Source organism: Armigeres subalbatus, unplaced genomic scaffold (assembly GCF_024139115.2).
Source record: "Armigeres subalbatus isolate Guangzhou_Male unplaced genomic scaffold, GZ_Asu_2 Contig308, whole genome shotgun sequence".
Taxonomy (NCBI): domain Eukaryota; kingdom Metazoa; phylum Arthropoda; class Insecta; order Diptera; family Culicidae; genus Armigeres; species Armigeres subalbatus.
This window is the reverse complement of record NW_026943051.1, coordinates 1-26,750: the sequence shown is the minus strand read 5'-3', so window position 1 is coordinate 26,750 and position 26,750 is coordinate 1. Positions and strand designations below refer to the sequence as shown.

Below are 26,750 nucleotides of genomic sequence, written 5' to 3'. Positions count from 1 at the left end.
CAAAGTTAAATTGAAAAAATAATTCAAAAAATTGACTTCTCCAGAAAATTATTTAAAAAAAAACTGATTTTTTTTATTGTTTTATTATATATTCTTTTTTTATTTGTATCAGGCAAAGGTTATATCATTCAGCAGCAAATTTAGTCAAGATTAAGATACCTCATTCACAATACGTAATTGTATTAACAGAAAATTATAATTTATTGATTTCTTGAAAATGGTTTAACTGATCAATGATATTCCGGCAATCAAAGAATGATTATTTAAATATTTTTCCTAATTTTTAATTCTTCTAATATGAAATAAACCGACTTGAAAACGACACTTAATAGACAGGCCAGATAAAATTATGAATGAAGATATTTGAAAACATATATTTCACTAGTTGCGGAGTTTAAGCACTAGTAGCAATAAGAAGATGGAGGAAGCCCTAATCAGACTAAAAGTGGATCGGACTAGTCATCAACACGTCGAAGACGGCTTACATGATAGGAAGAGGCTCAAAATAGAATAATGTGGGCCACCCATCACGAGCTTGTAACGCTGGTGAAGAAATTGAGGTGGTTACAGAATTCATGTATTTGGGCTCACTGGTTACCTCCGAGTAACGATACCAGCAGAGAAATTCGGAGACGCATCATGGCACGAAATCGGACGTACTTTGACTCCGCAAAACGCTCCGATCGAATAGAGTTCGTCGCCGTAACAATAACTGACTATTTACAAATCGCTCATTAGACCGATAGACCTCTACGGACACTAGCCTGGACAATGCTCATGGAGGACCAACGAGCACTTGGAGTTTCCGAAAAGAAAGTGCTGCGTACCATCTATGGTGGGGTGCTGATGGCGGACAGTACGTGGAGGAGGCGAATGAACCACGAATTGCATCAGCTTTTGGGTGCTGTGTATGTGGTATGCGTGTGTGTGTATGTGTACAAATTTTGTAGACATACCTACTTTTTGGAACTTAGTATTATCCGTTTTACTCGCAACAATTTACATTCGACGGGAAAAGGGCTCCCATTGTTGTTTGCTATTGAATTATGACAGGTGGTCGGATCATTCCACTAAAAGAGCTTAATAATTTTCGTGGACTTCTCACAGAAATGATTATTTTGCTGAAAATTCCTGTTTTCAAACGTGAATATGGGAGCGATTATATTTAAAAATTAGAACAACTGTCCTAACTTAGTCGAAAAATGTTGAACCGATTTCCTAAATAATGTGATTGGCTTTTAGTTTAAGAATAAAAACTTCAAAAAAGCGCATTATATTCAAAAACAAAATAAATTTGTTCGAGCTGATATAATCGATTTCTATCTTGGAGCGGTGTAGAAAATCGCCCTAAATCCATACCTGCTTATAACAACCCTGGTATGCACTATTAATCAGCAGAGTCTTCAGCAGCGGACTCTGATGGGGTAGGACTGTTTGCTGCTGTTGACGTTACAGTTATGGCAGTCTGTTCTGGAGATCCGCCACACGGTGAGGATCCCCGGCTCTCGTTCCATTATGTACTGTGGTTGTTGTTAAACGTAGGGATGTGGAATAGGGGCGATAAGATCTTGTGCGGAATATTCTGGAGGTGAGGAATATGTGGGTGATGGAAGTTCACTTGATGATGAAGATCCGTTGGACCGTGGTCCTGGTGGGGAAGGTGTGAGGATATTAGGTGGTGTGAGAGCTGTTGCTGGAGGTGAATCGGTAAATTGTGCTGCTGCTGGAGAGACAGATGCTGTTGGTGTGAAACTGGAGAATGCTGCTGTTGGTGAATATTAGATTGTTGTTGTGCTTGCTGCTGCTGTTGTTGTTGTTGCTGTTGGTGCTGGCTGGCAACTTCTGGAGGAGTATGTTGTTGTTGAGGATGTTGAAGATGACCAGCTGCGGGGTGGTGGATGTGGCTTGTGGTCAATGTATGTCCATTGCCCATCGTCGATGCGGATGAGATCACCGAAGTCAGAATTGCGGACGGTATGTGCATCGGGGTCTGGGATTGACTGTGAGGTATGGTGATGTGCTGGGCTATTCCAGAGTTGGAGCTTCCATCCATATCTATTTCACTCTTTATGTTGATGTGTTCCAGCTTAAGGCCATGGTTTCCATTATTGAGTTCATTGCATTGTTTGGTATGCCTTTCAAATTCGAGAATATTTTCAAACTGCATCTTGCAGGTTTGACAATTGTATAAAATCCTACGAAGAAAAAAAATGCATTTAACATTATTGTTGTTTATGGAGATGAACAGTGTATTCTATTGCTTCTTTAATCAGTATGAACCAAACTTTGAAAGTTATCACGGTTTTTTCAATAATGTGTGTAGTTTATCATCACAATAGATTTCAGAAGAAAAAGTAATCAACGATTTATAATTTCCAGCGTATTTTATATTAACATTTTTGATTGAATAAATAGAAATTAATTCCGAACATCTGTTGACTTCTTTTCCCCTTGTCTATTAATATCGTCACGCTTTCAATAGTAGTAAAAGTAACATCCTAGAATACTTACACCATGACTTGGCCATTCTGCTGCTGCTGCTTCATGGACTGTTTCTGATGAACCAAAAGATGCTTCTTCAAATTAGAATATTGCGAGTACGATTTGGAGCACAGTGGACATGTGTGCGGACGAATTCCGAGATGTACCATCTCGTGCTTCTTAAGATTGGCACGTTGTGAGAATGCTTTATCACAGCTCTTGCATTTGAATGGTTTTTCACCTGGAGAACAATAAGCTTTCATTAGTAAAAAATCAGAACAGCGCAATTCAAATAGATTAAGTGAAACGGATGAGCATCAAATCGTACTAGGTTTTAAACTATATCGTTTATGATTATATCTGAATCATGCTTGCTTTAAATAGTTCCATCAAAATTTCCACTTCCTGGTAGAGTAAACCGATCTGATGCTCATCAACGGTAACAGACACTACGGGATAACACAGAATAGAGGAATGTTAATGGAAATACACAATTAGATATACCGAACAGAAAAACTAATGAGTGCTGAAGAATGTTAAAACTTTTTAAACGACAAGAAAAACAATGGGTAAAGTAAAAAAAGACTTGCATAGTTATTTACCGGTGTGCAGCATTTGATGCTTGACCATATTAGCCTGCTGGGCAAAAGCCTTGTCACAAGTGGGACATTTGTACGGTTTAATTCCTACACATGCGCGAACCGCGTCAACCGAAAATTAGGATAAAGAAATGCAATTAAGAAACAGCCTCGCAGTTAGGCGTCGGGGACAAATCTATTACCGCTGTGCAACATCTGATGTTTGACCATATTGGCTTGCTGTGCGAATGCTTTGCCGCACACTGAGCATTTGTAGGGTTTCACTCCTAAGCAGAAGAAGGAATATATTGTGAGAATTTTAGTGTTTGTTTGATTCGGACTCATATTATGTTCAATTACCAGTGTGAAGCATCTGATGCTTGACCATGTTCGCCTGTTGTGCGAAAGCTTTACCACACGTACTACATTTGTATGGTTTAATACCTGGGAAACGCAAGAAATGAGATCCCTAGTTTAGCAAAGTTGATATGATGCTTATTCGTTTCTATCTTCACTAGCTAATTATGCGTTAGAATATGACTGAATAGGTCTATTTACCAGTGTGAAGCATTTGATGCTTGACCATGTTGGCTTGCTGGGCGAATGCTTTACCGCACGTGCTACACTTGTATGGTTTCAGCCCTGTCAAGATGATTTAGAGAGAAAAAATGTGTTTATGCTAGTTCTTTTTCATTTCATTTTGTCATGTTACGTAATTTCTTATTTATAACCCTAACTAAATTATAGATTCCATTATTTTGACTAAGTGCAATTTTATGGTGTATTGCCGTTTAATATAATACTGAAACCAGTGTTATATTGAGGAGCAATTTTGAGCTTGTCTTAGCGGTGTGTATTACTTATCGAAGTATTCTCACTGAGTATTACTCAGCCATCCTTTTGAACATACAAACTATGATAAATGAGACTTAAGGTGTCACCTTAATAAAGATTAAAAAAAAAAAGACTTAAGGTGATTATAGAATGAAGCCAGAAATCGGCCATTTTGTAAACCACATGCTTTTCCAATATTTTTTTCAAGAGCTCGAGATGAGAGAACCATAACGCGTATGCGGCTGAAATAATGGTAGATCGTTTGCTTAGTTATGCTGAACAATCATGATTTGAGTTTCGGCACTGTACGAAAACTATTACGCCAGATTTGGGCTTTTGGAAATGTATGCAGATAAACGTGTGGTGAATTTGAAATTCAGCCCGCTTCATTCTATAATCACCTTAAGCTATCAGCACAATCTGTCATAATGACACATTTTTTAACCGTACACTTCGTAACCAATAAATGGGGCACGATATTTGCTTTCCAACATCAATGTGCACAGTTCGAGAGCTCTAGAGTTATTTAACTGTTCATGGAAATGGTGCAATGCATACCATTAATGTTAAAAACTGTAAACGAACAATTTCATATACAGTTTGTACTTCTTCTTCTTCTTATTGGCATTACATCCCCCACTGGGACATTACCGCCGTGTTCTCTAAGCACTTCCACAGTTATTACCTGCGAGGTTTCTAAGCCAAGTTACCATTTTTGCTATCGTATATCATGATGATACTTTTACGCCCAGCAGTCGAAAACATTCCAGTCCAAAAATTTCCTAGACCGGACCGGGAATCGAGCCTAGCCACCTTGACCTTCACCATGGTTTTGTTTTGTAGCCGCGCATCTTACCGCACGGCTATGGAAGGCCAGTTTGTAATAATGGGCAAATAACAATTATGCTGTTTGGGTAGCTGAGTCACCATAAAACTTGCTTTTCCGCGCCTATAGCATCTCTGCACTGGCCACGAGTGCCACGGGGGCTTAGTTTTATGGAAGAGGTTCGTCTTGGTTATCGGGTTGTCAATGTGTTTGGGAAAGAAATAATTATTATTCGAAATTGGATGCTGGAATCGAGTTTTTTCCGTTCATTTCCAATTTCAACCGAATGCTAGTTGAAGGTTAAGGGTAGAAGATGGATACGGTATGGAAATCCACTTTCAGTTATAGAGTGATTGCTAGTAGGGTAGATGGGGCAAGATGGGTTGCCTAAGAAACATTTTAATTCAACTTTTCAGCGTTGATCTATAACAATAGCTCATAATCTGAAATAACAAAAAATCCAATTTTTATTTCATTTTGAGTCATTAGAGTAGAAATCTATTTTTCTGTAAATCAAAAAATGCCGGGGTAAGATGGGTCAAATAGCGGGGCAAGATGATTTACTTGTAAATTCTGCAATTAATATTGTTTTTATTCCTATTTTCAAATTACACACAGATAGATAGCTTTTTTGCCAATGCCTTGGATGAAGAAATGGGTCTTATATTGTAAATGTCTGCGATTTCTTATTAAACCAGGCCGCCCGTATATTGCTTTCCTAAAGACAAAAATTGTACATTATTAATTAACAAATTAAAGCCAATATGCTCAAAAGTAACCTAACAGTGATTAAATCAGAAATGGAAAATGCCGAAAATGTATTCTGAATACGAACTTCCGTATGCGCTGACCCATCTTGTCCCATTTGCAAGTTTATGTTAGAGTGTCGATCAAATGATTTTATTTCAATGCAGTTATTACATCGCCTTATGATATGATATTACTTATGATACTTTCACTATATGTATTACTTAAAAAGCTCGACGTGTGTTTCGCATAAGAAACAACGCTGAAAAACATTTTACCTTTCCATACTCTACCAAAATGAATTTTATCGTCAAATAGAGTGACAATAAAGTAAAACCAAATTATTCCTCCTAAAAAGTCATAATCTACACATTAAAATATATACGATGCTCAAAAACAAGACCCATCTTGCCCTGCCTAACCCTATATGAGAAATATAGTGACTGGTATGTACCTGAAATTGAACCCACGAATTCCTGCGCATGATACAGAAGCGGTGGCCATATGACAAGCTCATCAATTTGTCTGGTATTACAAAAACAACAAAAATTGTGTTTGCTTCAACATTTGGTGAGAAGTTACGACAGTGATAAGCTGTATCAGTGGCGTAGCCACGGGGGTGGTTTTGGGCACAAAACCCCCCAGAGACAAAATTTTTGTAAGAAATTCCATTTTTTTGAAATTTTTTTTTCATGAACACCACCACCCCCCCCCCACCCATTTTCTGGCTACGCCACTGAGCTGTATCATTGGTGAGATTAATGAGTAGCAACTTACGGGACAAGTGAGTATGTAATACTATTTTTATTCGGAAAGTGCAGTTGTTTTGAACAATGTCTGTTTCTGACATGAAACCACTATCATATTGGTAAATTGTTTTGCAATTATAAAGGGGAACGGTTCGGCACTTCATCCCATAGCTCCTATTTCCAACCCATCAAAAACAAAGCAATGAAAAGGGATTTGGTTTGTTTCTGTGGTTAGCAAAAAGAAGCGACAAGATTGGTGTTGTATTTCTTTGTTTTGCGATGAAACAAATATATGTTCAGTGAGATGGAAATCGGAACAGTTCCCCTAGAAAGATTTGAAATAATGTGCAAGTTGAATAAGGTTGAGCTTGAAGAAAAGAAGCTATGATTTATTCCTCTCAGTTGCGATGACGTCTTTGATGAAATAAAATTGCTGTTTCCGAAGAAAAATGTTGAAGAGGTTTGTTATGAAACAATAAAAAAAATTAAGTGTCGGTATGACAAAACCGAATTTGCGCTTATGCACAGGTATAAATTTTACATTAAGTTTCAATGGCCTACTGTGAGCAATATGATCTTAGAGCATATTGTACTGAGAGCACCGATTTGGCTGTGAGACTAATAGCGAAAAGTTGTAATTTTAAAGAAGTTAAGGATTAAGTGATTCGATATAGATTCATACTCGGGTTGAAATAACTGTAGAAGCATTAGAAAGGTCATCATTGACGAAGAAGCAAGTCAGAGAACCAGAGAGATTATAGATCATAATGAAACAGCAACCGTCATGTCAGTGAAGCATCGGTTAAGAAGATACGAATATAATTTTAACAGTAGGTCCAAGCTACGAGACAGGAAATTTAGATCAAGGAGTAGGAGTCAAGAACGGTTTGGTTGTCATAATAGGAGCCTTGTGTGATAGAGGTTACAATTAAAGGTAGTAAATTGATGATGGAGGTAGATACAGGCTCAGCAGTTTCTGTGGTTAGTGAGAAACCTCATAAAAAATGTTTTTTGCTCTATTTATAATGGAGCTTGGCAATAGAAGATTAGTAGTGTTTAATTGTGCTAAACTAGAGAAATAGATCTATACAAATCTTGGTAGAGGTTGGAATAAGTAAACGAAGGATCATGGGGAAACTTATAATTTTGAAAAATGAAACTGATTTCACTCCTCTATTAGGTAGAGATTGGATGGATTCTTTTATCCAGTTTGGAAATAAAATTTTGGAAGCAGATTCAAAGAGCAATCGGTAATAATAAACATAAATTTTCCAAAGTTTTCAGTAAGGAATTTTCTGAACCAATTGTAGGTTTCAAAGCTGATTAAACTTTCAAGAACGAGCAACCTATATTTAAACGTGCGTATGAAGTACCGTATAAATTAAAAGAAAAATCCGTAGATCATCTTTGCATGCTTGAGCAACAGGGAGTTATATCAGCTACTAAAGCAAATGAGTGGACTTCACCAGGCTAGATTGCTGTGAGAATAGGTCGTATGTGCAAAAGAGAGACTCTCTTTGTTCACGCTCTCTTTTACTAATAAAACGGATAATTTTGCATTTTTTGTTACATTTTCACTTCAGCACTAGACAAAGCTGTGGTCTTCAGATATCTGCCGAGAAATCCGAAGTAAACTTCAACATAAGAGTTGTGTAGAAAGAGAGAGAAACCAAAGATAGACTCTCTTTTGCGCATACGACTTTTTCTCAAAGCACTCTAGCAGTAATCGCAACAAACGGAGAGTTTCTTTGAACAAAATTTTAATACCTGACACTTATCCTCTTCCACTCGCTCGAGACATTTTTGCATCTTTAGCAGGTTGCAAAGTTTTATGTTCGTTTGACTTAACCTTATGTCTGTGCTCAAAAAATCTTACGTTGTCTGTGCTCTGGGATCAAATTAACCTCAAATTGTAATTGCTCTACTTTTTTATTGTTTGGCCAATTTTAGATTTTTGAGGCTGTTTCGAAAGATAATTTAATCATCTTTCAGGTCGTAACCAAAGATTGACTATAGGTGGGCGGGTACATGGTGGGGAGGGGTTTCCGTGAAAAGGGTACAAAAACTGATTTTCCATGCTTATTTTACTTAGGGGAACGGTTCGCCACTTCATCTCATAGCTCCTATTTCCATCCCATCAAAAACAAAGCAATGGAAAGGAATTTGGTTTGTTTATTATTTTTGTGATTTTTTTCAGCAGTGAGCACGCGTGTTGACAAAAAGAAGGGACGAATTTGGTGCCGTATTTCTTTGTTTGGCGATGAGATGGATATATGTACAGTGAGATGGAGATCGGAACAGTTCCCCTATATCTGAAAATCCTACCCGCTTTTTACTGCACCTTTTCAAAGGAAGGCGTGTGCTTTGTCATGAGGCATGGATTAGTTTGAAACTTGGCCGCTAGGTGGTGGTATATTTGATTTCGTTATTTTAGACTACGCAAGATATTCCGATATATAGAATTTTACTCTTTGTAAATATTCTTATCGCACAAATTTGAAATTTGTAAAGATGACGTATTTAACAAAGTTCTTGTAGTGGGAAAAATCAAATTTTTGTTGAATCGTTACAACAATATTTAAGACATCACATTACAAAAGATGGTTTATTACCATCCCCGGACAAAATGTCTTATGGAAATTATTGAAATATTTATTAAAGTTTAAATTAAAAGGGAGTTATACAATTCTTGATGAATTTAACCAAACTGTTATTTCACTTTAACTACAATGTCACAAGATATGTGTGTTAAAATCTAACAGTGTATTAAAATGAAATGTATTTAAATGAAGCTCCGAAGAGTAAAATAATGAGAGTCAGTCGAACTTGAGCCGCAGGTATACGTATGCGGAGCCATTTAACCAGTGTCTTTTATTCTTTATCAAAATCAAGCAAGACAAGGCAAGCAAGAAAACCAATCTTAATTCCAAATTTATTTGAAGTGTAATATAATAAAATTTTATCATGAACATGTATGTCTAAGCTTGGAAGATGATATTAGCATTTTCATTTGAATACACCCTTTTTCCTAAAATCCTTACGTATTTACTGCATGACCCCTAACCAGTAAATTGACATACACATTGTTATCAGAAATGGCCTTCTCTACTTTTCCAAGCGTAACAATTACAACACAGATTAAACATAGGATATGGAACTAAAGATATAAGAAAAAAGCAAATATTACCGGTGTGGAGCATCTGATGCTTCATCATGTTCGCCTGCTGGGCAAATGCTTTTCCACAGGTTGGACATTTGTACGGTTTGACTCCTGCAATTTGGTTGGGTTTCAATCGTTATTACACAGTTCGTAGTAGCGGTTCATTAGGGGAGGGACGGTCGGTTGGCGCGAGAAGCGATGCATATAACGAAGAAAAACAGAATTATGGAAATGTACGAAAACGAAATACAGAGGAGAAGGGAAATATAGAAAGTACAATGTTAGTATGAAGAGTTGAAATTAAAATTTCGGTTTTTATTTGCTATTTTTTGTTTTGTTTTTCGATATCATATTTTTGGTGTTTATTTGATAGTTCAAAGATGTATTTTGCTTTTCTTCGTTTATAACACAACGATGCTCGTCCGCGCGGGAATCATTCGGCCTGTTTTATGCTTATATTTTTTGTTTTGTTTTAAACACAGTGAGTTCTTGAAGATTCAAAAATCTAGTCAACTTAAGCTTTCTAAGATTTACCGGTATGAAGCATCTGATGCTTGACCATGTTTGCCTGCTGTGCAAATGCCTTGCCACACGTGGAACACTTGTAAGGTTTTACTCCTAAAATAGGATGTGGGGAGTTTTTGTTTTTTTTTTGCAAAAGTTGGCAAATTAGTGTTGGGAAAAATGGGAGAAAATAGACGGTCGAATATTAGTGAATTCTCCATACGCATGTTTCTTTACTTAAATCTGAGATTATTGCAAAGGAGGTCAAGGATAAATAATCTATGATTAGCGCAAACTTGTTTGAAATGACTTACCCGTATGGAGCATCTGATGTTTCACCATGTTAGCTTGTTGGGTGAATGCTTTATCACAAACAGGACATTTATAGGGTTTCAAGCCTGTAAATATAATTAAATAGAATTAAACATTTTTAGATATTGTCGAAAAATAAGTTGCCTTCCAGTACATTAATTACAAAAAACGTCTTCGCTAACTGAATATAACGTATCCAAGTAGATTTACCATTGTTAGATTAGCTAAAACCTTCAGCGGCAAAGCACCCGTCGACGTCTTCTGCGTCTTATTTTTTCTTATTCCAAACAAATGCATACTTTTAAAGAAGTAGGCATCTATACTGCCAATGATCACACATTTTCAACATTCGACAAAAGTAGGCATGGGAGAAAGTAAAGGTTTGCGTATGGAAATCTAATTAATTTTCTCTGAGTGAAGAACTGAAGTCATTTAAAAATTCACAGAAATAGAAAAAAAAGAAGTTTTCTAAAAATAGACAAAAACTTTTGAAGTTGTAATTTTTGGGAGCGACGTCTACTAAACTTGTTATTTGAGTGCAAGCGACAGACTTGTCCAGTGTTACTGATATGCGGTCACTCTGCTCAATGTTACAAAACAACTTGGTGGTATTTCTGATTTAACTTAGTCTGCTGAAAAACTAACAATTGGGGAACTATTCTAGCTTAGCTTTGACTGACTTAACATAACTATGGTTGCTACTCCGTGATTGACCAGAATCGGAATCAGATTGACCAGGATTTGTAAATAATTCTCACTGTACAATTTGTTTGCCTCTGCGTTTTTACAAACGACTGCGAAACGATGCATAAGTTTAACTCAAAATTGTCAAAAAAAAAAAAATACAAGTGTTACGAATATGCGATCATGGACAACTATATGCATTTTATTTATGAAGGCGAGTTTCCACCTTCTCAATTGACAAAATTAATTGTCGTGAATTTTCACTTATAGTATCTTTTTTCGGCACATAGAACTTTTTGATATTGCAAAAAGAAAACTTTCAACTCACTCACTCACAGAATTAATCATCAAACTCAAAAAATTCAATCCTGGAAACGACCAATTTTCCACACTTGATATAGCCTAACGAGTGAAATTTGACTGCAATCATATATCAAGCTCTATCTGGTAAAAGGGCGAATGTCGCAAGAGAAAATTCTCTTCGTCGACTTCCCCTCTTTTAAATAAAGATTTTAAATAAGGATTTCTTTGCAGTTTATAACATCAGAATGCAAGTTCGCATTGTTTTGTATCGTGCTGAGGTGATAAACCACTAAGAAATCCGCTGTAAATGTGCTGTCTGTTGCCTAATATATGGGGATTTATGAAGAGGGATGTATTGTTAATATATTTGATTTGCTGTAATCTAATAGAGATTTTTTTTTCATATTATTTCTGCTTGGGTACATTTTATTTCAGTTAGCGAATAAATATTTTACCATAAATTTACATAAACAAAAATAATTTGAACACTTCAGGTGAATATTTATAATACATATTTGTAACTGAGGGGAGCGTGGAACGCATTAATGTTATATGTGGACAAAAAGGTATCTAATATCTACAATGAAAAAAGGCTGATAATGATATAAAAGTCAGCGACATTTACCGGTATGAAGCATCTGATGTTTAACCATGTTGGCGTGTTGAGTGAAGGCCTTTTGGCACACTGGACACTTATAAGGCTTCAAACCTGCAAAGTTAGCCGTTGGTGAAACGAGAAGAGAAAAATAGAGCAAAATCAGCTTTTTCGCCGTTGGGGTCAATTGGAAAGAGAAAATTATATTAGCAAACAAAACTATGACCTATGTTAGAGATAAAAAAGCGTTCGTATCATGAATAAAGGAGTGATGAAAAACCATAAGCGTATAATAAACTAGAGTGAATTTTGTAAATTTGTTTTTATACCATATAAATAAAATTGAATTGGCTTAGAAACCTCGCAGTTAATAACTGTGGAAGAGTTAGTAGAGAACACTAAGCTGCGAGGCGGCAATGTCCCAGTGGGGAATGTAATGTCAATAAGAAAAAATAAAATTGAAATTAATTTTTATTGTTTAATTTTGAATTAAGTGAAATTGGAATCCATCACCATCAGACAGTTGATAGGCCCGACGGTTTTACTTATGTTTAGTATCACAAATAAACAAAATCTGTTGGATTACCTAGTTATAGTCCATTAGTCTAGTCAAGGCATTGCAACATTTTAAGACATTCTAACCCATAAACGTTGAAAATTATTATTCCGCATATATTGCCTTTCTTGTACAAAAAATTGTACTGAAAGGCCATCATTTGACTGCAAAAATGAAATTTTAACAGGAGGGTTGGATATACATAGTGTTATATACAAAACGACTCAGCTCGTCGATCTGAGCAAATGTCTGTCTATCCGTGTGTATGTGTGTGTATGCGTGCAGAAAAACTAAGAAAAACATTAGACTACTTTCTAAATATTAATTGTTAAACCGATTTTCTCGCAACAAGTCGTCATACGACAGGAGGCAACTCGAAAGGCTGAAAAATCATGAGAAACCAATTTTAGTAGAAGAATTCACATTTGACGTTAATAGGGGCACAAACTAAAATGATCCGCAACCTTCTTGCGTCTTCTTGTTGTCTTTCAATTTTTATAAGGAATTCTTATTTTTTACTCTATTGTGCCTTGCAGCGAAGATTAGCAAAGATAGCGCTCCGCCAAGTTGGCGACAAAATAAAATCAAGATAGCGAAACTGTCATTCTAATGAATGTGTCAAACACATAGCAATAACATTAGTTCTTTTTTCACAATAAAGAAATATTTTGTTAAAAAATGTTTCAAATCGCGACGCAGTTGACAAAAAAAATTCTAAACACGCATCAACGGATACTAAACATCATTGTATGTATGGATTTTACATCCTTGGATATTCACGGTTGGAACTAGCAAGAATCTACGGAAAACACCACAGCACGATCTCTAACTGGATCGATGAATACGAAGAGTATGGCTGTTTTTTGGAACCTTCGAAGGCCAGTGCCCGAAAATTTGGTCCTAATGACATAGAATGGGTGAGAAATCTGTATCATAAGCAGCCTACACTGTATCTGGATGAAGCGCAGCAATTATATATGTATTCAAGCAGAACATTAGTACCGCAACTATTTGTCGAATCCTAAGGCATGTCGGATTCACACGGAAAGTGTTGGAGAAACGGGCAATCCAAATTAGGGCGTTCCGAGATAATAAAGTATCAAGTGGAGATGGAGTCCTTCCAGTGGGACATACACAATTTGGTTTTCATCGATGAGGTTAGCTTCGACAACCGCGATTTGCAGAGGAACATGGGATACTCCCCAGTTGGAAAACCTCTAGTACAGAGAGCTAAATTCTGTAGACGTCCACGCGTGTCATTGCTCTGTTTCCATGGACAAGAAGGTGTTTTGGAATCTTGTAGTGTTGAAGGAACATTCACTCGGAAGCTGTTTTTTTGAAGCATGTCGTCGATTTGCATTGAGCGGAAAAGTTTATACGTACCCCGGAAAAAACTCTGTGTGGATAATGGATGGCGCCAAGATTCATCTTGACCCAAACATAGTCCGTTATTTCCGATCACTGGGAATTATGATTATTTTTCTTCCCCCTTACTGCCCGATGCTAAACCCAATTGAAATCATATTCGGTTTGATTAAACGCTTCATTAAACAACAAATGAACAACCCACATGATGTTCCATTAGCTATTGAACTCGCCATTAAAAGGTTTACAAAATACCCATCGAAAAAACTTTTTCAAAAGTGCGGATATTTTCCTGGTGGCCTTTTTAATCCTACAAATGCAATAAATGATGAGAATTGATGTGCTTATGTACAAATTTTGTTTATTATAATATATTAGTTTCGAATCAACACAAAACTCGTTTTTTATATTCAAATGTGATCCACATCTGGCACATCAGTTACCAGCTCGGCGACAGATCTTGAGAAGTCAGTTTCCTGTACTGCTACTGCGTTCTTCATCATTGTCAGCATCGCCTTTCTTTCATCTCGTCGTTGATCCATTTCTGTTAGAAGCTTCCGGAAATCATCCACTGCGTTAACGATTTTGTCGAACTGTTGTTTTAAAGCGACAAAATCAGTATCGAAGCGATCCAAAATGTTTTCGGCGATTCCCGCGTCACTTTTCACTGCATTTAAACATTTGGCAGCAGTGGGACCGTTGATCTCGGTGAAAAGATTTGCATACTGCTTTGGTGGTTCACCATCCAAAAGTTCCTCACGCGTATGAGCTGGTGCATGCTGAATATAATTTGCCCATTGAACATACGCACTCTCTGTCGCTTCATATCGGTGGTTATTCATCCTCTTAAGCTTCGCAACCAATGTCATCAAGCTAAGATTTGTATCTGCTCCTGCTCTATCCTTTGCCCCTGTATTTAGCAAACGATTGCAGACGAAATCGTAATCCTTCTGGCTCACAATGCTCAGAGAGTATGGGTGCACCAATACGTGGATCGTTCTTCCTCGCCACTTGCTGAGCAGCTTTTCAGTAATCTGATCACAAGTGAACGATTTCTTCTGATCTTTATCGTGGAAAACAATGAACCTGTTTTTATCCGAAAACGTTGGCTGGTTTGTCACCCACTCTGCGATCGCATCTTCACCATTACACGCAGGTTGATACGCTATTTCCTTTCGAACATGTTTGACGCACTTTCTCCATACTTTACGGAAAAAATGGTCAACATCATCCGCGTCAATGGTACAGGACTCCACTGCCTCTGTTTTCTTTTTTTGCTTGAACAGTCGCTGATGAATCTCCAGACAACAAGAGAGCTGTGTTTTGGGATTCTTTGATGGAGACGCTTCGTCGTCGGTAAGTAGCTCTTCAATAATGTCGTCGTTGAAGTCGGCGTCGTCTAAATCATTAATGGCCAGTTCTTCATCGGTTTCAATCAATCTTTCTTCAAACGTTTCCTCGTCAAATCTTTCGCCGGTGTCATCGTTTAAATCTTGGCCAGCTGGTTGGACACATAAAGCTAGTGATGCTGGGTTCAATTCGAACGATCCGTAATCCATTATCGCCTTTACGCGAGGAAAACAAAATATAATTTCAATAAGTTATTTCATTAAGATTAATATCCCAAAATATAAAAACAACTTACTTTTCACTATTGGCGTTCTGCGGTGACGAACAATTATTTCTATTGTTTTGACAGATGACTCAAGAAAACGGGAAGGGTTGCTTGATCGTTTGATTTGTCTTAAAATAGAACGAGTTATTCAAAAGTGACTAGGGTGTAAGGAAATGTATATCATGAAATAGCGACAGTCTGTGGTGTGGACCAAATTATGTTGAGACAATGTTTATAACACCTTTTGTGGACAAATGGATTTTAAGAGACTATGTTTTAAAAAACTTTAGAATGGTTCAGCTCAATTGATACATTATTAAATACCTTGGCAACCCTTCCGTGCCATTTTTCGCCAAGTTAAGCTACATTTAGAATAGAAACCAGCGCATGCTAAACTCCGCTGCAAGGCACAATATACAGCTAAAAATGTTGAGGTAACATAGAAAGGAACAAGATTTTGTTGTTCTTGATTCTTGTGTTTGGTTTTTGATTCTTGGCAAGATTACTTTCTTATTTTTATTGTTTATTCCGAGGTTTATTCTTCTTCCCTCTTCCTTCTTCTTTTCCTTTCTTTCTTCCTACTTCCTTCTCCCTTTTTCCTTCTTCCTTCTTTTTTATTCAATTTTCTTCCTTTTTTCTTCTTTCTTCTTCAACCCTTCCTAGTTCCTTCTTCCTGTTTCTTTCTTGATTCTTTTTCTACCTTTCTTCTTAGTTCTTCCTCCATAGTTCTTCCTTCTTAATTCCTTTTTCCTTGTTCCTATTTCCTTCTTTCTTCTTCTGCCTTCTTTGTTCCTTTTTTCTTCTTCTTACTCCTTTTATCTGGTTTCTTCTTTCTTTATTTTGTTCTTCTTTCTCCATTCATTCCTTAGGCTTTCTTATTTCTTCCTTTCCCTTGTTTTTTCTTCTTTCTTCCTTCTTTCATTTCCTTGTTTTTCCTCCCTTTGTTTTCTTTCCTCTACCTTCTTCCGTTCATAGTTTCTTCTTCCTTTCCTAGTTTCTTCTTCCTTGTTCCTTATTCATTTTTCTCTATTCTTTCTTTATTCTACCTTCTTCCTTCTTCTTTCTTCCTTCTTTCCTTTTTTTCCTTTTCTTTCTTTCGTCCTTTCTTCTTTTTTTCTTTTCTTCTTTCTTCCTTGTCCCTTGTTTCTTCATCTTTCTTTCTTCTCTCATTCTGTTTTCTTTTTCCATTATTTTCCTTCCTTTTTTCATTTTTCCTTCTTTCTTTTACCTTCTTCCTTTTTCTTCGTTCTTGTTCCTTCTTCTTTCTTCCTTCTTCTATCTTTATCCTTTCTTCCTGTCTTCCTTCTTCATTTTTTCTTCTTGCTTCATAATTATGCCTTCTTCCATCTTTATCTTACTTTTTCCTCTTCTTTCTTCTATGTTTTCTTTAATCTCTCATCTTTTTTTCCTTCTTCCTTCTTCCGCCTTCTTTCTCTCTTCTTCCTTCTGTCTTTTTTCTTCCTTGTTTCTTCTTGCTTCATCATTATTCTTTCTTCCATCTTTATCTTACTTTTTCCTTCTTCCTTTTTCTATGTTCTGTCTTCCATCGTTCATCTTTTCTCCTTCTCCCATCTTCTTTCTCTCTTTTTCCTTCTTCTTCCATCCTTCCTTCTTCTTTGTGCAATTTTTAATTCTATATTCTTTATTCTCTATTCTTTATTCTTTATTCCTCATTCTTTAATCTTTATTCTTTATTCTTTATTCTTTATTCTTTATTCTTTAATCTTTAGTTTTTATGATTTATTCTTTACGTTTTATTCTTTATTCTTCTTTATTCATCATTCTCTATTCTTTATTCATCATTCTTTAAGTTTGGTAATCATCCTCTATTCTTCAAACATTATTCACTTTTCATCCACTCAACATAGTTGGTACAACATATCGTATGGTTGGGATTAATTTCATCCCATCAATTTCAGCCTTTTGAGACTTTCAGCCTTTTGAGTTCAGCCTTATGAGTATTCAGCCATATGTGTTTCTATCTTTCGTAGGACACCCTTTAGTGGAATGAGGTATCTTTAAATTATAAACGATTGAATTGTGTTGGGGCGTGCTTAGTTCATCCATTATTGGATCATTTACCCTAGATGTTAAGTGTTCAGTCTGTACGACCTCTGGTCGAAGACGGTGTTCCTTTTTTTATTATTATTTAACCGGCATGGTAGATGCTACCATTGGTACTCCGCGTATCTGAAGGAATAACTCCTATCCATACCTCCCGTGGTGCCGCCTGGGTACGAACAACCTTAATGAAAATCGGGTAACCAACCCTGGTGGGAACTATGATCGTACTATAGGGGAGGGAGCAGGGTTTGCAGAAATCGCTCTAAATAGATAACGAACAACGAAAGGCAAGAAAGGCAAAAACTGTTCCGAATCATAACAAGCCACGATAACAAATTTATCAAACTTGTATAAATACAAGTAAAAAAACAGAATCGAATAGGCAGCCCCCACAGACGGATCTGACGACGTCAACATATTGCGGGAGAATATCGGTACATTTATTTATGTTGCCATAATCGAATAGTTTTTGTTGTTTCATGATACTTCAAATTTCTTCACTTATTGTGACAAACTGCGACACTTTGTCAGCGAATTTTAAAATTAAAGCATATTCTTTTTACGCGATTTTCTACTACTGTTTTTTTACGCTTAAAAAAGGTTTTAAATTATTTAGAATCCCAAAGATAAAAAACATTTATTTTGTTGTTATAATCGAATGGTTTTGTTGTAAAATCAAATCTAGACCAACATTTGAAAAGGGCGTAATAGCCAAATTTTATTCTTACTGATTCTTCGTCCACATACAGAGCTGTATATGTAGACGAAGAATCAGAAGGAATAAAATTAGGCTATTACGCCATTTTCAAATGTTGTTTTAGAAATGTTGCCAAATGGCATTGTTGCCAAAATCGAATGGGGTCAGCACTAAAGAATCATGGAAAATCGTATGCATGGGATAGGCAGTCAGCGTCGTTATTTAACATGTTAGAAAAAAAATGGTTGCATAATGTATTCGAATAGACAAAGAACCTATAATAAATTCCTTTTCTCCATCTTTTTATCGGTATAAAGTATCTTAAATAAAACTAGGGAAACTGTTCCACTCTTCAACTTGCTGTAACAAACTGATCCTATCGCCGAATAAAATAAATAATGTTAAATTTTTGTAATCATGCTATGCTCATTTGCGTGTCATTTCTTTGATTTTCATTAGATGAACATAGGCGCTGTGAGATGAAGAACCGGAACAGTGACCCTACATGAAGAAAAGAATACTATCAGTTTACACACCTGTGTGGAGCATCTGATGTTTGATCATATTGGCATGTTGCGAAAATGCTTTCTGGCAAACGGGACACTTATAGGGTTTAAGTCCTGTAATAGAAACAAAATATATCAGTATAAATTGAAATATTTACTTTTTTACAAAACAAAATATAAAACTATAAAAAATCAAGGAGATCTTTACATCTGTATAACTGCCCTTTTATGAAAAGGTATTAAACAACACAGAAATCCAAGCAAAATGGAACAATCATACATATAAAGGTATATGAAAAGGGCTTACTGCCCTTAAATTCACAACAGTCCCATGTTTGCTTAATTTCCTATCTACATGGGACGGTTATGAATTTATGGGCAGTATAAAGAGATGAATAAAAGAAGCATACTGTTGTTTTCGATTTTGAAATTATTTTTACAAAACAAATAATGCTTGTGGAAAAACCAAAGAGAAGTAACGAAAACATAATATGATGGAAATAGATTTACCGGTGTGAAGTAGCTGATGCTTCAGCATATTAGCCTGTTGTGTGAAGCATTTTTCACAGATAGGGCATTTGAAAGGCTTCAATCCTGATTTTAGTGGTTGAGAGAAGACATTGGAAAAGATTTGCAAAATAGAGGAGAGTAAAACATTTTAATTTTATTAGCTTTCTTTGATTCATCTCTGACAATACGTTGTAAATTTTTTCGAAGCAAGTGGGTTCGTCCGGTCATGGTCTCAGTGTTTAACCATAATAAAGTGAGTTGGGATTAATACTATTTATATATGAAAAATATATTACTATGTCGAGCTACATCGAGTACATAATTAGTATGCTCTTTTGTCATGACATCCGCTCAACTACTGCATCGTTTATTTCGTAATATGTGGTACACCGCAACATTCCCGGTCGACTGGATGCGAGGTATCTTAGTGAAGGTACCCTGGTGACCTGACTGTATGCGATAACTGGCGAGGCATTATGTTGCTGTGTACCGTTCGCAAAGTTCTATGTTATCCTAACCCGAATTCACGAGAAGATCGATGCGCTCCGTATCATTCTGGAGCAGGTCAACGAATTCCAAGAGTCCCTTCACTTGGTATTCATTGACTACGAAAAAGCTTACGACCGTCTCAATCACGAGAATATGTGGGGCGCCCTGAGACGCAAGAAAATCATCGGCTTCATTGAGGCACAGTACGAGGCCCTCTCGTGTAGAGTGCTGCACAATGGGGTCTTGTCCGACCCTATCCGGGTCGTAGCTGGTGTGAGGCAAGGATGTATTCTATCACCGTTACTGTTCCTCATCGTAATCGATGAGATTCTGGTAGATGCGATTGACCGTGAACCAAACCGCGGGCTGTTATGGCAGCCTATAACCATGGAGCACCTAAACAACTTCGAATTGGCTGATAACGTTGCACTCCACGCTCAACGGCGCTCTGATATGCAGAGTAAGCTCAACGACCTTGCCGAGCACTCCTCTTCGGCAGGCTTAGTTATCAACGTCAACAAAACCAAATCGTTGGATGTAAACACGGTGACCCCTTCCAGTTTCACAGTAGCCGGGCAACCAGTGGAGAATGTTGAAAGCTTCTAATATCTTGGCAGCCAAATGGCGTCAGACGGCGGTACCAAGATCGACATAGGCGCACGGATCAAGAAATCAATGGCTGCCTTCGCAAGTTTAAAATATATCTGGAAAAACAGGCAGATAAATGAACGCACCAAAATAGGAATTTTCAACTCTAACGTGAAATCTGTGCTGTTATACGGTAGCGAAACATGGTGTGTATCAGTGGAGAACACTCAACGGCTGCACTGCCGTTCCACGCATAATTGTCCCATGTTACCTCTGATGAAAAAACTCAAACTCGAGGCAATTTGTCCCACTGAAAAAATGAAGTTGTTGTTTGATGATAATGAGAATGAAAACCGTTTAAATAAGTAGTGATTCATTTTATGTCCTGAAAAAGTGTTGCCTACGCTTATAACATCCCAAAAATATTTTCGAGTTTGGATTTTTTCATCAAAGCTAACATGGGACAATTATGCGTAGAACGGCAGTGCAGGTGTTCATCAACAAATGCCTGCGGTATATAATTCGGGCCTGGTGGCCTCACAACTGGATTTCAAACAACGAGCTCCATCGTCGTTGTCACCACAGGCCGATAGCAACAGAAATTCGGGATCGGAAGTGGGGTTGGGTCGGCCACACTCTACGCAGGGGCGGAAACGAAATCTATAAACAAGCATCAGACTGGAATCCAGCGGGACATCCCAGCAGAGGCAGACCCAGAGGCTCATGGCGGCGAAGCCTCAATAAAGAAATAAAAGAAGTCGACTGGCAACAGGTTAAACCGATAGCTGGACAACGCTCAGGATGAAGATCTTTTAAGTCGCCCCTTTGCAACACCGGAGATGTACAGGATCCATAAGTAAGTCTTTGTCATAACGCCAAATGATTGTCTAGTTTAGGACCTAATTACGGATTCCACATTTACTCTCACCTTCACTTCATCTAACGAACACTTCACATTTAAGTTCATGAAAAGTTAATTGCATATATTCCGGGTATTGAGTCACCCGAAGTAGTTATTAATTATTATGCCTGAAACCTGATTTATGCACCACATGCACAACATGTGACAGACTTTATTCGAAAAATGTATTGGAATGTAACCACTTCTTTCGGTGGGGTTTGTTGGGATCCATAGTTTTTTCAAAGTGGTCGAGAAAAAAGTGTCCCTAAGGAAAAATATTATTTCCTAAGAATCAATTTCCGGAAATATCCACTATTCGAAATTATGAGCTCTCCTCTTTCATATCATATGTAAATGAAAATGCTCTATTATAGGGGGTTCTAGAACAATTTTTATTTTTCTCAGGATTTTAGTGCTAATCCCCAAATGGTTCCCAAAAAGAGTGTGATAATGACCTCCGACAGAACAATTTGTATACTTAGGTACGTTAAAGAGGAAATCCTATACTTTCCTGTAGTGGATAGAGATTCAGAGATACCGTGCTGTGCCCGTATTTCGTTCACCTAAGGCGATGCGCTATGGTTTCTAAAATGGTTCGAGACCCCTCCTTCCTTTGTAAAGGGGGGTCTCATATAAATGAAACGGAAATTTCTGCATAACTCGAGAGCTAAGCGGAGAATAATTAATCAATTTTATGCGATACGAAGGTTCGTCGGGTCTGCTAGTAATTGCATATAAAAATGAATTTGTGTGATACCATATTATATAAGTGGTAAATGTTGAGTTATTAACAAAAAGTATTAATGAAAAACTGCATCAAATAATTATAATTGCCAAAAACTTAACTTACCATTGTGAACCAGATCATGCCGCTGCAGATTCGCCAACTGAGTAAAACCCTTATTACAAATCTGGCATACAAAAGGACCTGTAATATAATTACGTATACAAATTAGTCTATTATTCCGCATTATTGCTAAATATTCTTACGGTCGCCAGTGTGAGCCTTCGTGTGCTTCCACATAGAACTGTGACTGGGAAACTCTTTCAAGCAGATCTCGCACTTAAACTTGTTCTCAGTCAGATGCTTGGTACGATGTTGCTGCATCTCCTCCATCGTATCGAAACGCTGATATTTTATGGAACATATTGGTTTTCATACAATTCCAAAATGCGTATGGAAGAATATAAAAACAAACGAAAAAAAACTTTTCAGTATTACAAATCACTTGAACTGCCGATCTACTAGGACATTCAAACTATGAGCTATGCCATTTGATATAGAGAAAATTTCAGCCACGGTTCACACATCTAGTTTTCCTGTTATAAGGTATAATATAATGTACATATTAAATACTTTATTGAAATTTATTTGATGGACGCTGTATGTGCTTCATCGATCAGAACTAACAAAATTGTACAATTTCCCATCTTCCTGCGCTCTAAACTAAAGAACGAAGCATAAATCATTGTTATCACACGCGCTATTTTTTTTATTGTTAACCTACAAAACACAGGAACTTACTTCAGAACGTTTTCTAAATCATACATTTAACCGAATTTGAATTTTATTTGATTGCTTTAGAATAAAATGTGAATTTGCCAAAGGTGAAAACTATACCTACAACATAATAACATAAAATTTGTTCACTAATTAATGATTTTGAATGTATTACTTCTACGTGAAGTGCGATATGTGCCATCACAAATATTGCCCTCCGTTCGCTTTCAAATCGACTTCTATAAAAACATTCTTCATGCCTGCCGTATCCTAACGGAACTATCAATTCTATACTTTCGCCTCTAATTCTATCATGAACATGTACGTCTAAGTTTGGAAGATGATATTAGCATATCCATATCATTATAAAATTTGTTTTTTTTTTTGCGTTGGGCTGAGCTAAGATTTAACTTGTTTCTTACCTTTCTGCATTGAGGACATTTGATTCGGTTCAGATTTATTAATGCGTTTCCTAGCGAAAGTGATACCGCTAGGGGATGTTTATGCTCTGTCATGGTATCTTGCCCAAGCATCTCTGTGCGGGCAAGCGAAACCGCTAGCGAGTGCTTGTTATCGACCATCTGGTTCTGGACAAGCATTTCCGAACGGGCAAGTGAAACTGCGAGAGAGTGCTTATTCTCGACCATCGGATCCTGGACCAGCATCTCCGTACGGGCAAGTTCGATCTCCCCATCCTCAAAGGTTGGTTGCTGTTGAAAGAATAAAAAATATATTCGTTACAATTGTGTTTATTAACTTTATCACACACAGACATAATACTCGTGAAATTCTCATCGTTCACTGATCTACAGGTCAATTTAAAAAAATCATTATTCGTATTTGCTCGGGTTAGACTACCGCCATCTGGTTCATGATTCGCCCAACTCAGTGAAAACAACAGACGTCGTTTGTGTTTGTACGACGATGAATTTGATGAGGGAGTGTTCAATGTGTTATGTCTAATGTCTGTGACTATATTAGAACTTTTACGCTTTTACACCGTGTGGCGCAACGACAATCAATACCGACAAACTATATGGATGAAAAGCAGAGCGGTCAAATGCAAAACACAAAAGAAATTCGTTTTATACTTGCTCTCTTTCTAATATCTAGGATAATTTTTCATTAGTTGAATTTTTTCCTCAGCACGTGAGACAATAGTAGTTTGTGCAACAAGTTGCAAAAAGATGTTTTTTTTTCAGCACGAGTTGTAAGTTTATGCAACGAGGCTTGTCGAGTTGGATAAATACGAGTGCTGAAAAATCGAGTTTTGCAACACGCTATTTTTTGCATTGACTAAAATTGGACTTTAATAAGGGATACAAACATTTACACAGAATAGAATTCACAAAGGCACTATATTAGTGCTTTTCTTCTATATGCACTTCTCCATTTTAGTTGACTCTCTAATATGAGTCTATGAATTTAAAAGGGAAATATCGAGATGTACATAGAGCTCAAAACTATTTAAAAGGTTTTTATTTTTTTGAGAATTCATTTTTTTTTGCGGTCGGTAACAAACATTTTGATTGACACTGTGATGTCACTCAGAAAGACTTCATTGCCTTGTCCATTGCAATGGTTTCGGATATTCTTTAGGATATGTGTCAAGATGAATGCTTTCTTTAATTTTGCAGGTGGCGCAAGAATTTACAGCAAGTGCAATCGAAAGTTACACAATAAATCTCGAATGGCAAGGAAAAATACATTAAACATACATTTTACAGTCAATAATTTAACTGAATTTGTTGAAAATCAACTTTATGCGCATTATGGGTGACCATTAAGATATCGAATTATTAATATATAAATGAAATAAAATGTCATTTTTCTTTTGTCATAATTATTGCGTGCTTGCGTTATTCAAACCATTTGTATAACTCAAAAACAACTTAATAGTTTTAAAAATGTAAATAATAACTAATATACTACATAAGTGCATGTATTTCCCGTAACACGGTAGATCACTTTGACGTAGTGTGTTGCGGTGTAAGATCTACCAAACAGAGCCCTAGCCTAATCCGTTTTTCTAGCTAGGGCAATAAGTTGTGGTAATTAAGGATTCATCGTATTTAGTCCTCGCTACCAACAGCAGTCTCAGAAATAAAACATAATTAATGTTACCTTGCAGACAGTTGAAAGACTCGAATTTCTCTTGTTTGAGGCTAAACTGTATGCAGCGGAAACAACTTTTCAAGCAATTAGTTAAAAAACCTCGGTACCCGTCCCTAGGCTGAACTGATTGCTGGAAAAATCGAGTTAGGGGTTTAAATACGTACTAACTCTTCTTGAACTGGTGAACAATGGTAGTGAGAGGAACACACGGAAGTTCTTATTACTGAACAAATTCTCTTGCTTGAAAAGCTAAATCCCGGGTTTTAAGAGTTTCACTGGTGATATTCTAGAAGCAAGACAAGGATGTGGCTAGGGCTCCGATGCATGGCCAAAAACAGTATTACTGTTCTGTTTTCTCAAGAAAGGATTGATTTCCTATTGATAAGGGGAGCGCCTTCAATGGGATTGCTCTCTATAAGGGGTCTAAATAGCGGGACCTTGTCATGGTGGTCTTGAGAAAACAAAACAACAACTGTATCGAAACCGATACTGCATTGCTTCTCGATAGCACTGGAGTAATTCGACATGCACTTAAACACTAAGGATACGGGTAACGCTACAATAGATCTAATAATTGGTCGCAGTGGCACACCCGAACAGGAAAAAAAAAAGTGCATGTATTATAAGGTCCGATGCCCACGTAGCGTCTTTTTAACGCTGCGTGCACACGGCGTTAAAAGGACGCATGTGTGCATCGGGAAAAAGCGGTAACGCAGCGTCGCCGCACCGATGCACACCTGCGTTTTTTCAACGCCACGTGCACGCAGCGTTGAAAAAACGCTACGTGGGCATCGGCCCTAAAAGTATTTCTTAAACGTTTTTATTACTTTACTTGTTATAGTATATTATATAATGTTCATATAAGTCATATACATTAGTTATACTGATGGAATTTAAAACATATATTATGACATGAATGATGTTTTCTAAGACGCCATTTTTTGCGCTTTTTTGGGCTATAAGCATTAGAAAACCCCAATTTATCCACCGGTGGTGATGATGCCTTTCTCGATTCAATATGTTGAATTCGAATTAATGCTGTAATGCAGTACTTATTGCCTACATCTCGGCGGTAACAAGATTTGGTGCAATTCTATTACGTTGCTTAAAAATTACTTACCGTGGGTTGCGCCACGGCTAAAATGATTAATAATTCAATGTGCATTTGTGTTTTTGTTGATTAAAAAAATAAAAATATAATCCAAACTGCTTGATTTATTAAAAAACAAAAACAATAGTGTCCAACTAGGAAATTTGCTCCGTCGAATGAAACCAGTTGCACTCGAATCTGTCAAGCCCTTCTATATGAAACGCGTTTAACAAAAAAAAAATTATGGGCTACACACATACACACTTTTGGAGTGAAATTATCCAGCTTTTTACGCAAGCCATGCTATAAAATTTGAATCACCCCTTTTTGACATTTCTCGTGTCCAACCATAATCTTTATAATTCAATCAAAGTATGCTTAGGCATGTTAGAAAAATATTAATAAGTCCATGGAAACGTCACAAAACCAAATGTTTTCATTTACTATGGGGCCGTACACATATTACGTAAGCACTTATGGGGGGAGGAGGGGTCGATCAATATCTTACGCCCCATATAAATAAAAAATCATTTGTATGAAAAAAATCTTACATGGGGGGAGGGGGGGTCGAAAAACCCAGAAAAAGTGCTTACGTAATAAGTGTACGCCCCCTATTGTTGTGTTTCTGGTTTTTACCTAGGATAGGATGTGACAATAGAATCGCAACTGCCTTGTTGTTTCCTCAGTCGATTGCTTTGACGAGGTGGTGGCCAGTGCTTCCGAATATTTTTTATGCAAAATCCACCGAATAGTATATGTGAAAACATCATGTTTTCTCGTTCTCTTCTTCCATAATTCGTAATAAAGGATGCTACGTACTATCAGAAAAAAGTTTTTACATGGAGATGTAAGAGTTTTACAGTGGAATGGGTAAAAAGTTGGTCAAGAATGCGTCTCATCGAGTGTTTTAAATTAGCATTACTCTTAAAAATTATGCATACATCATTTGCAGCCTAGCATAAATTAATTTTACCCAAACA

At 36.9% G+C, this 26,750-nt stretch overlaps 2 protein-coding genes across 2 annotated transcripts; both read right to left on the bottom strand.

Annotated features, from left to right (window-relative positions):
- Positions 1-1,214: 1,214 nt before the first annotated feature.
- On the bottom strand, positions 1,215-23,281 carry LOC134203982 (zinc finger protein 883-like). Its single transcript, XM_062678818.1, has 14 exons — positions 22,988-23,281; positions 22,055-22,193; positions 21,915-21,992; positions 18,607-18,690; positions 11,804-11,887; positions 10,194-10,277; positions 9,910-9,993; positions 9,403-9,486; positions 3,618-3,701; positions 3,420-3,503; positions 3,263-3,346; positions 3,084-3,167; positions 2,512-2,722; positions 1,215-2,195 (listed from the first exon to the last, which is right to left on the bottom strand). The coding sequence occupies exons 1-14, from the start codon at positions 23,228-23,230 to the stop codon at positions 1,514-1,516; spliced, it is 2,109 nt and encodes a 702-aa protein (XP_062534802.1). The 5' UTR covers positions 23,231-23,281; the 3' UTR covers positions 1,215-1,513.
- LOC134203983 (uncharacterized) lies at positions 13,619-16,937 on the bottom strand. The gene is made up of 2 exons (XM_062678820.1): positions 15,340-16,937; positions 13,619-15,259 (listed from the first exon to the last, which is right to left on the bottom strand). The coding sequence occupies exon 2, from the start codon at positions 15,251-15,253 to the stop codon at positions 14,105-14,107; it is 1,149 nt and encodes a 382-aa protein (XP_062534804.1). The 5' UTR covers positions 15,254-15,259; positions 15,340-16,937; the 3' UTR covers positions 13,619-14,104.
- Positions 23,282-26,750: the final 3,469 nt, after the last annotated feature.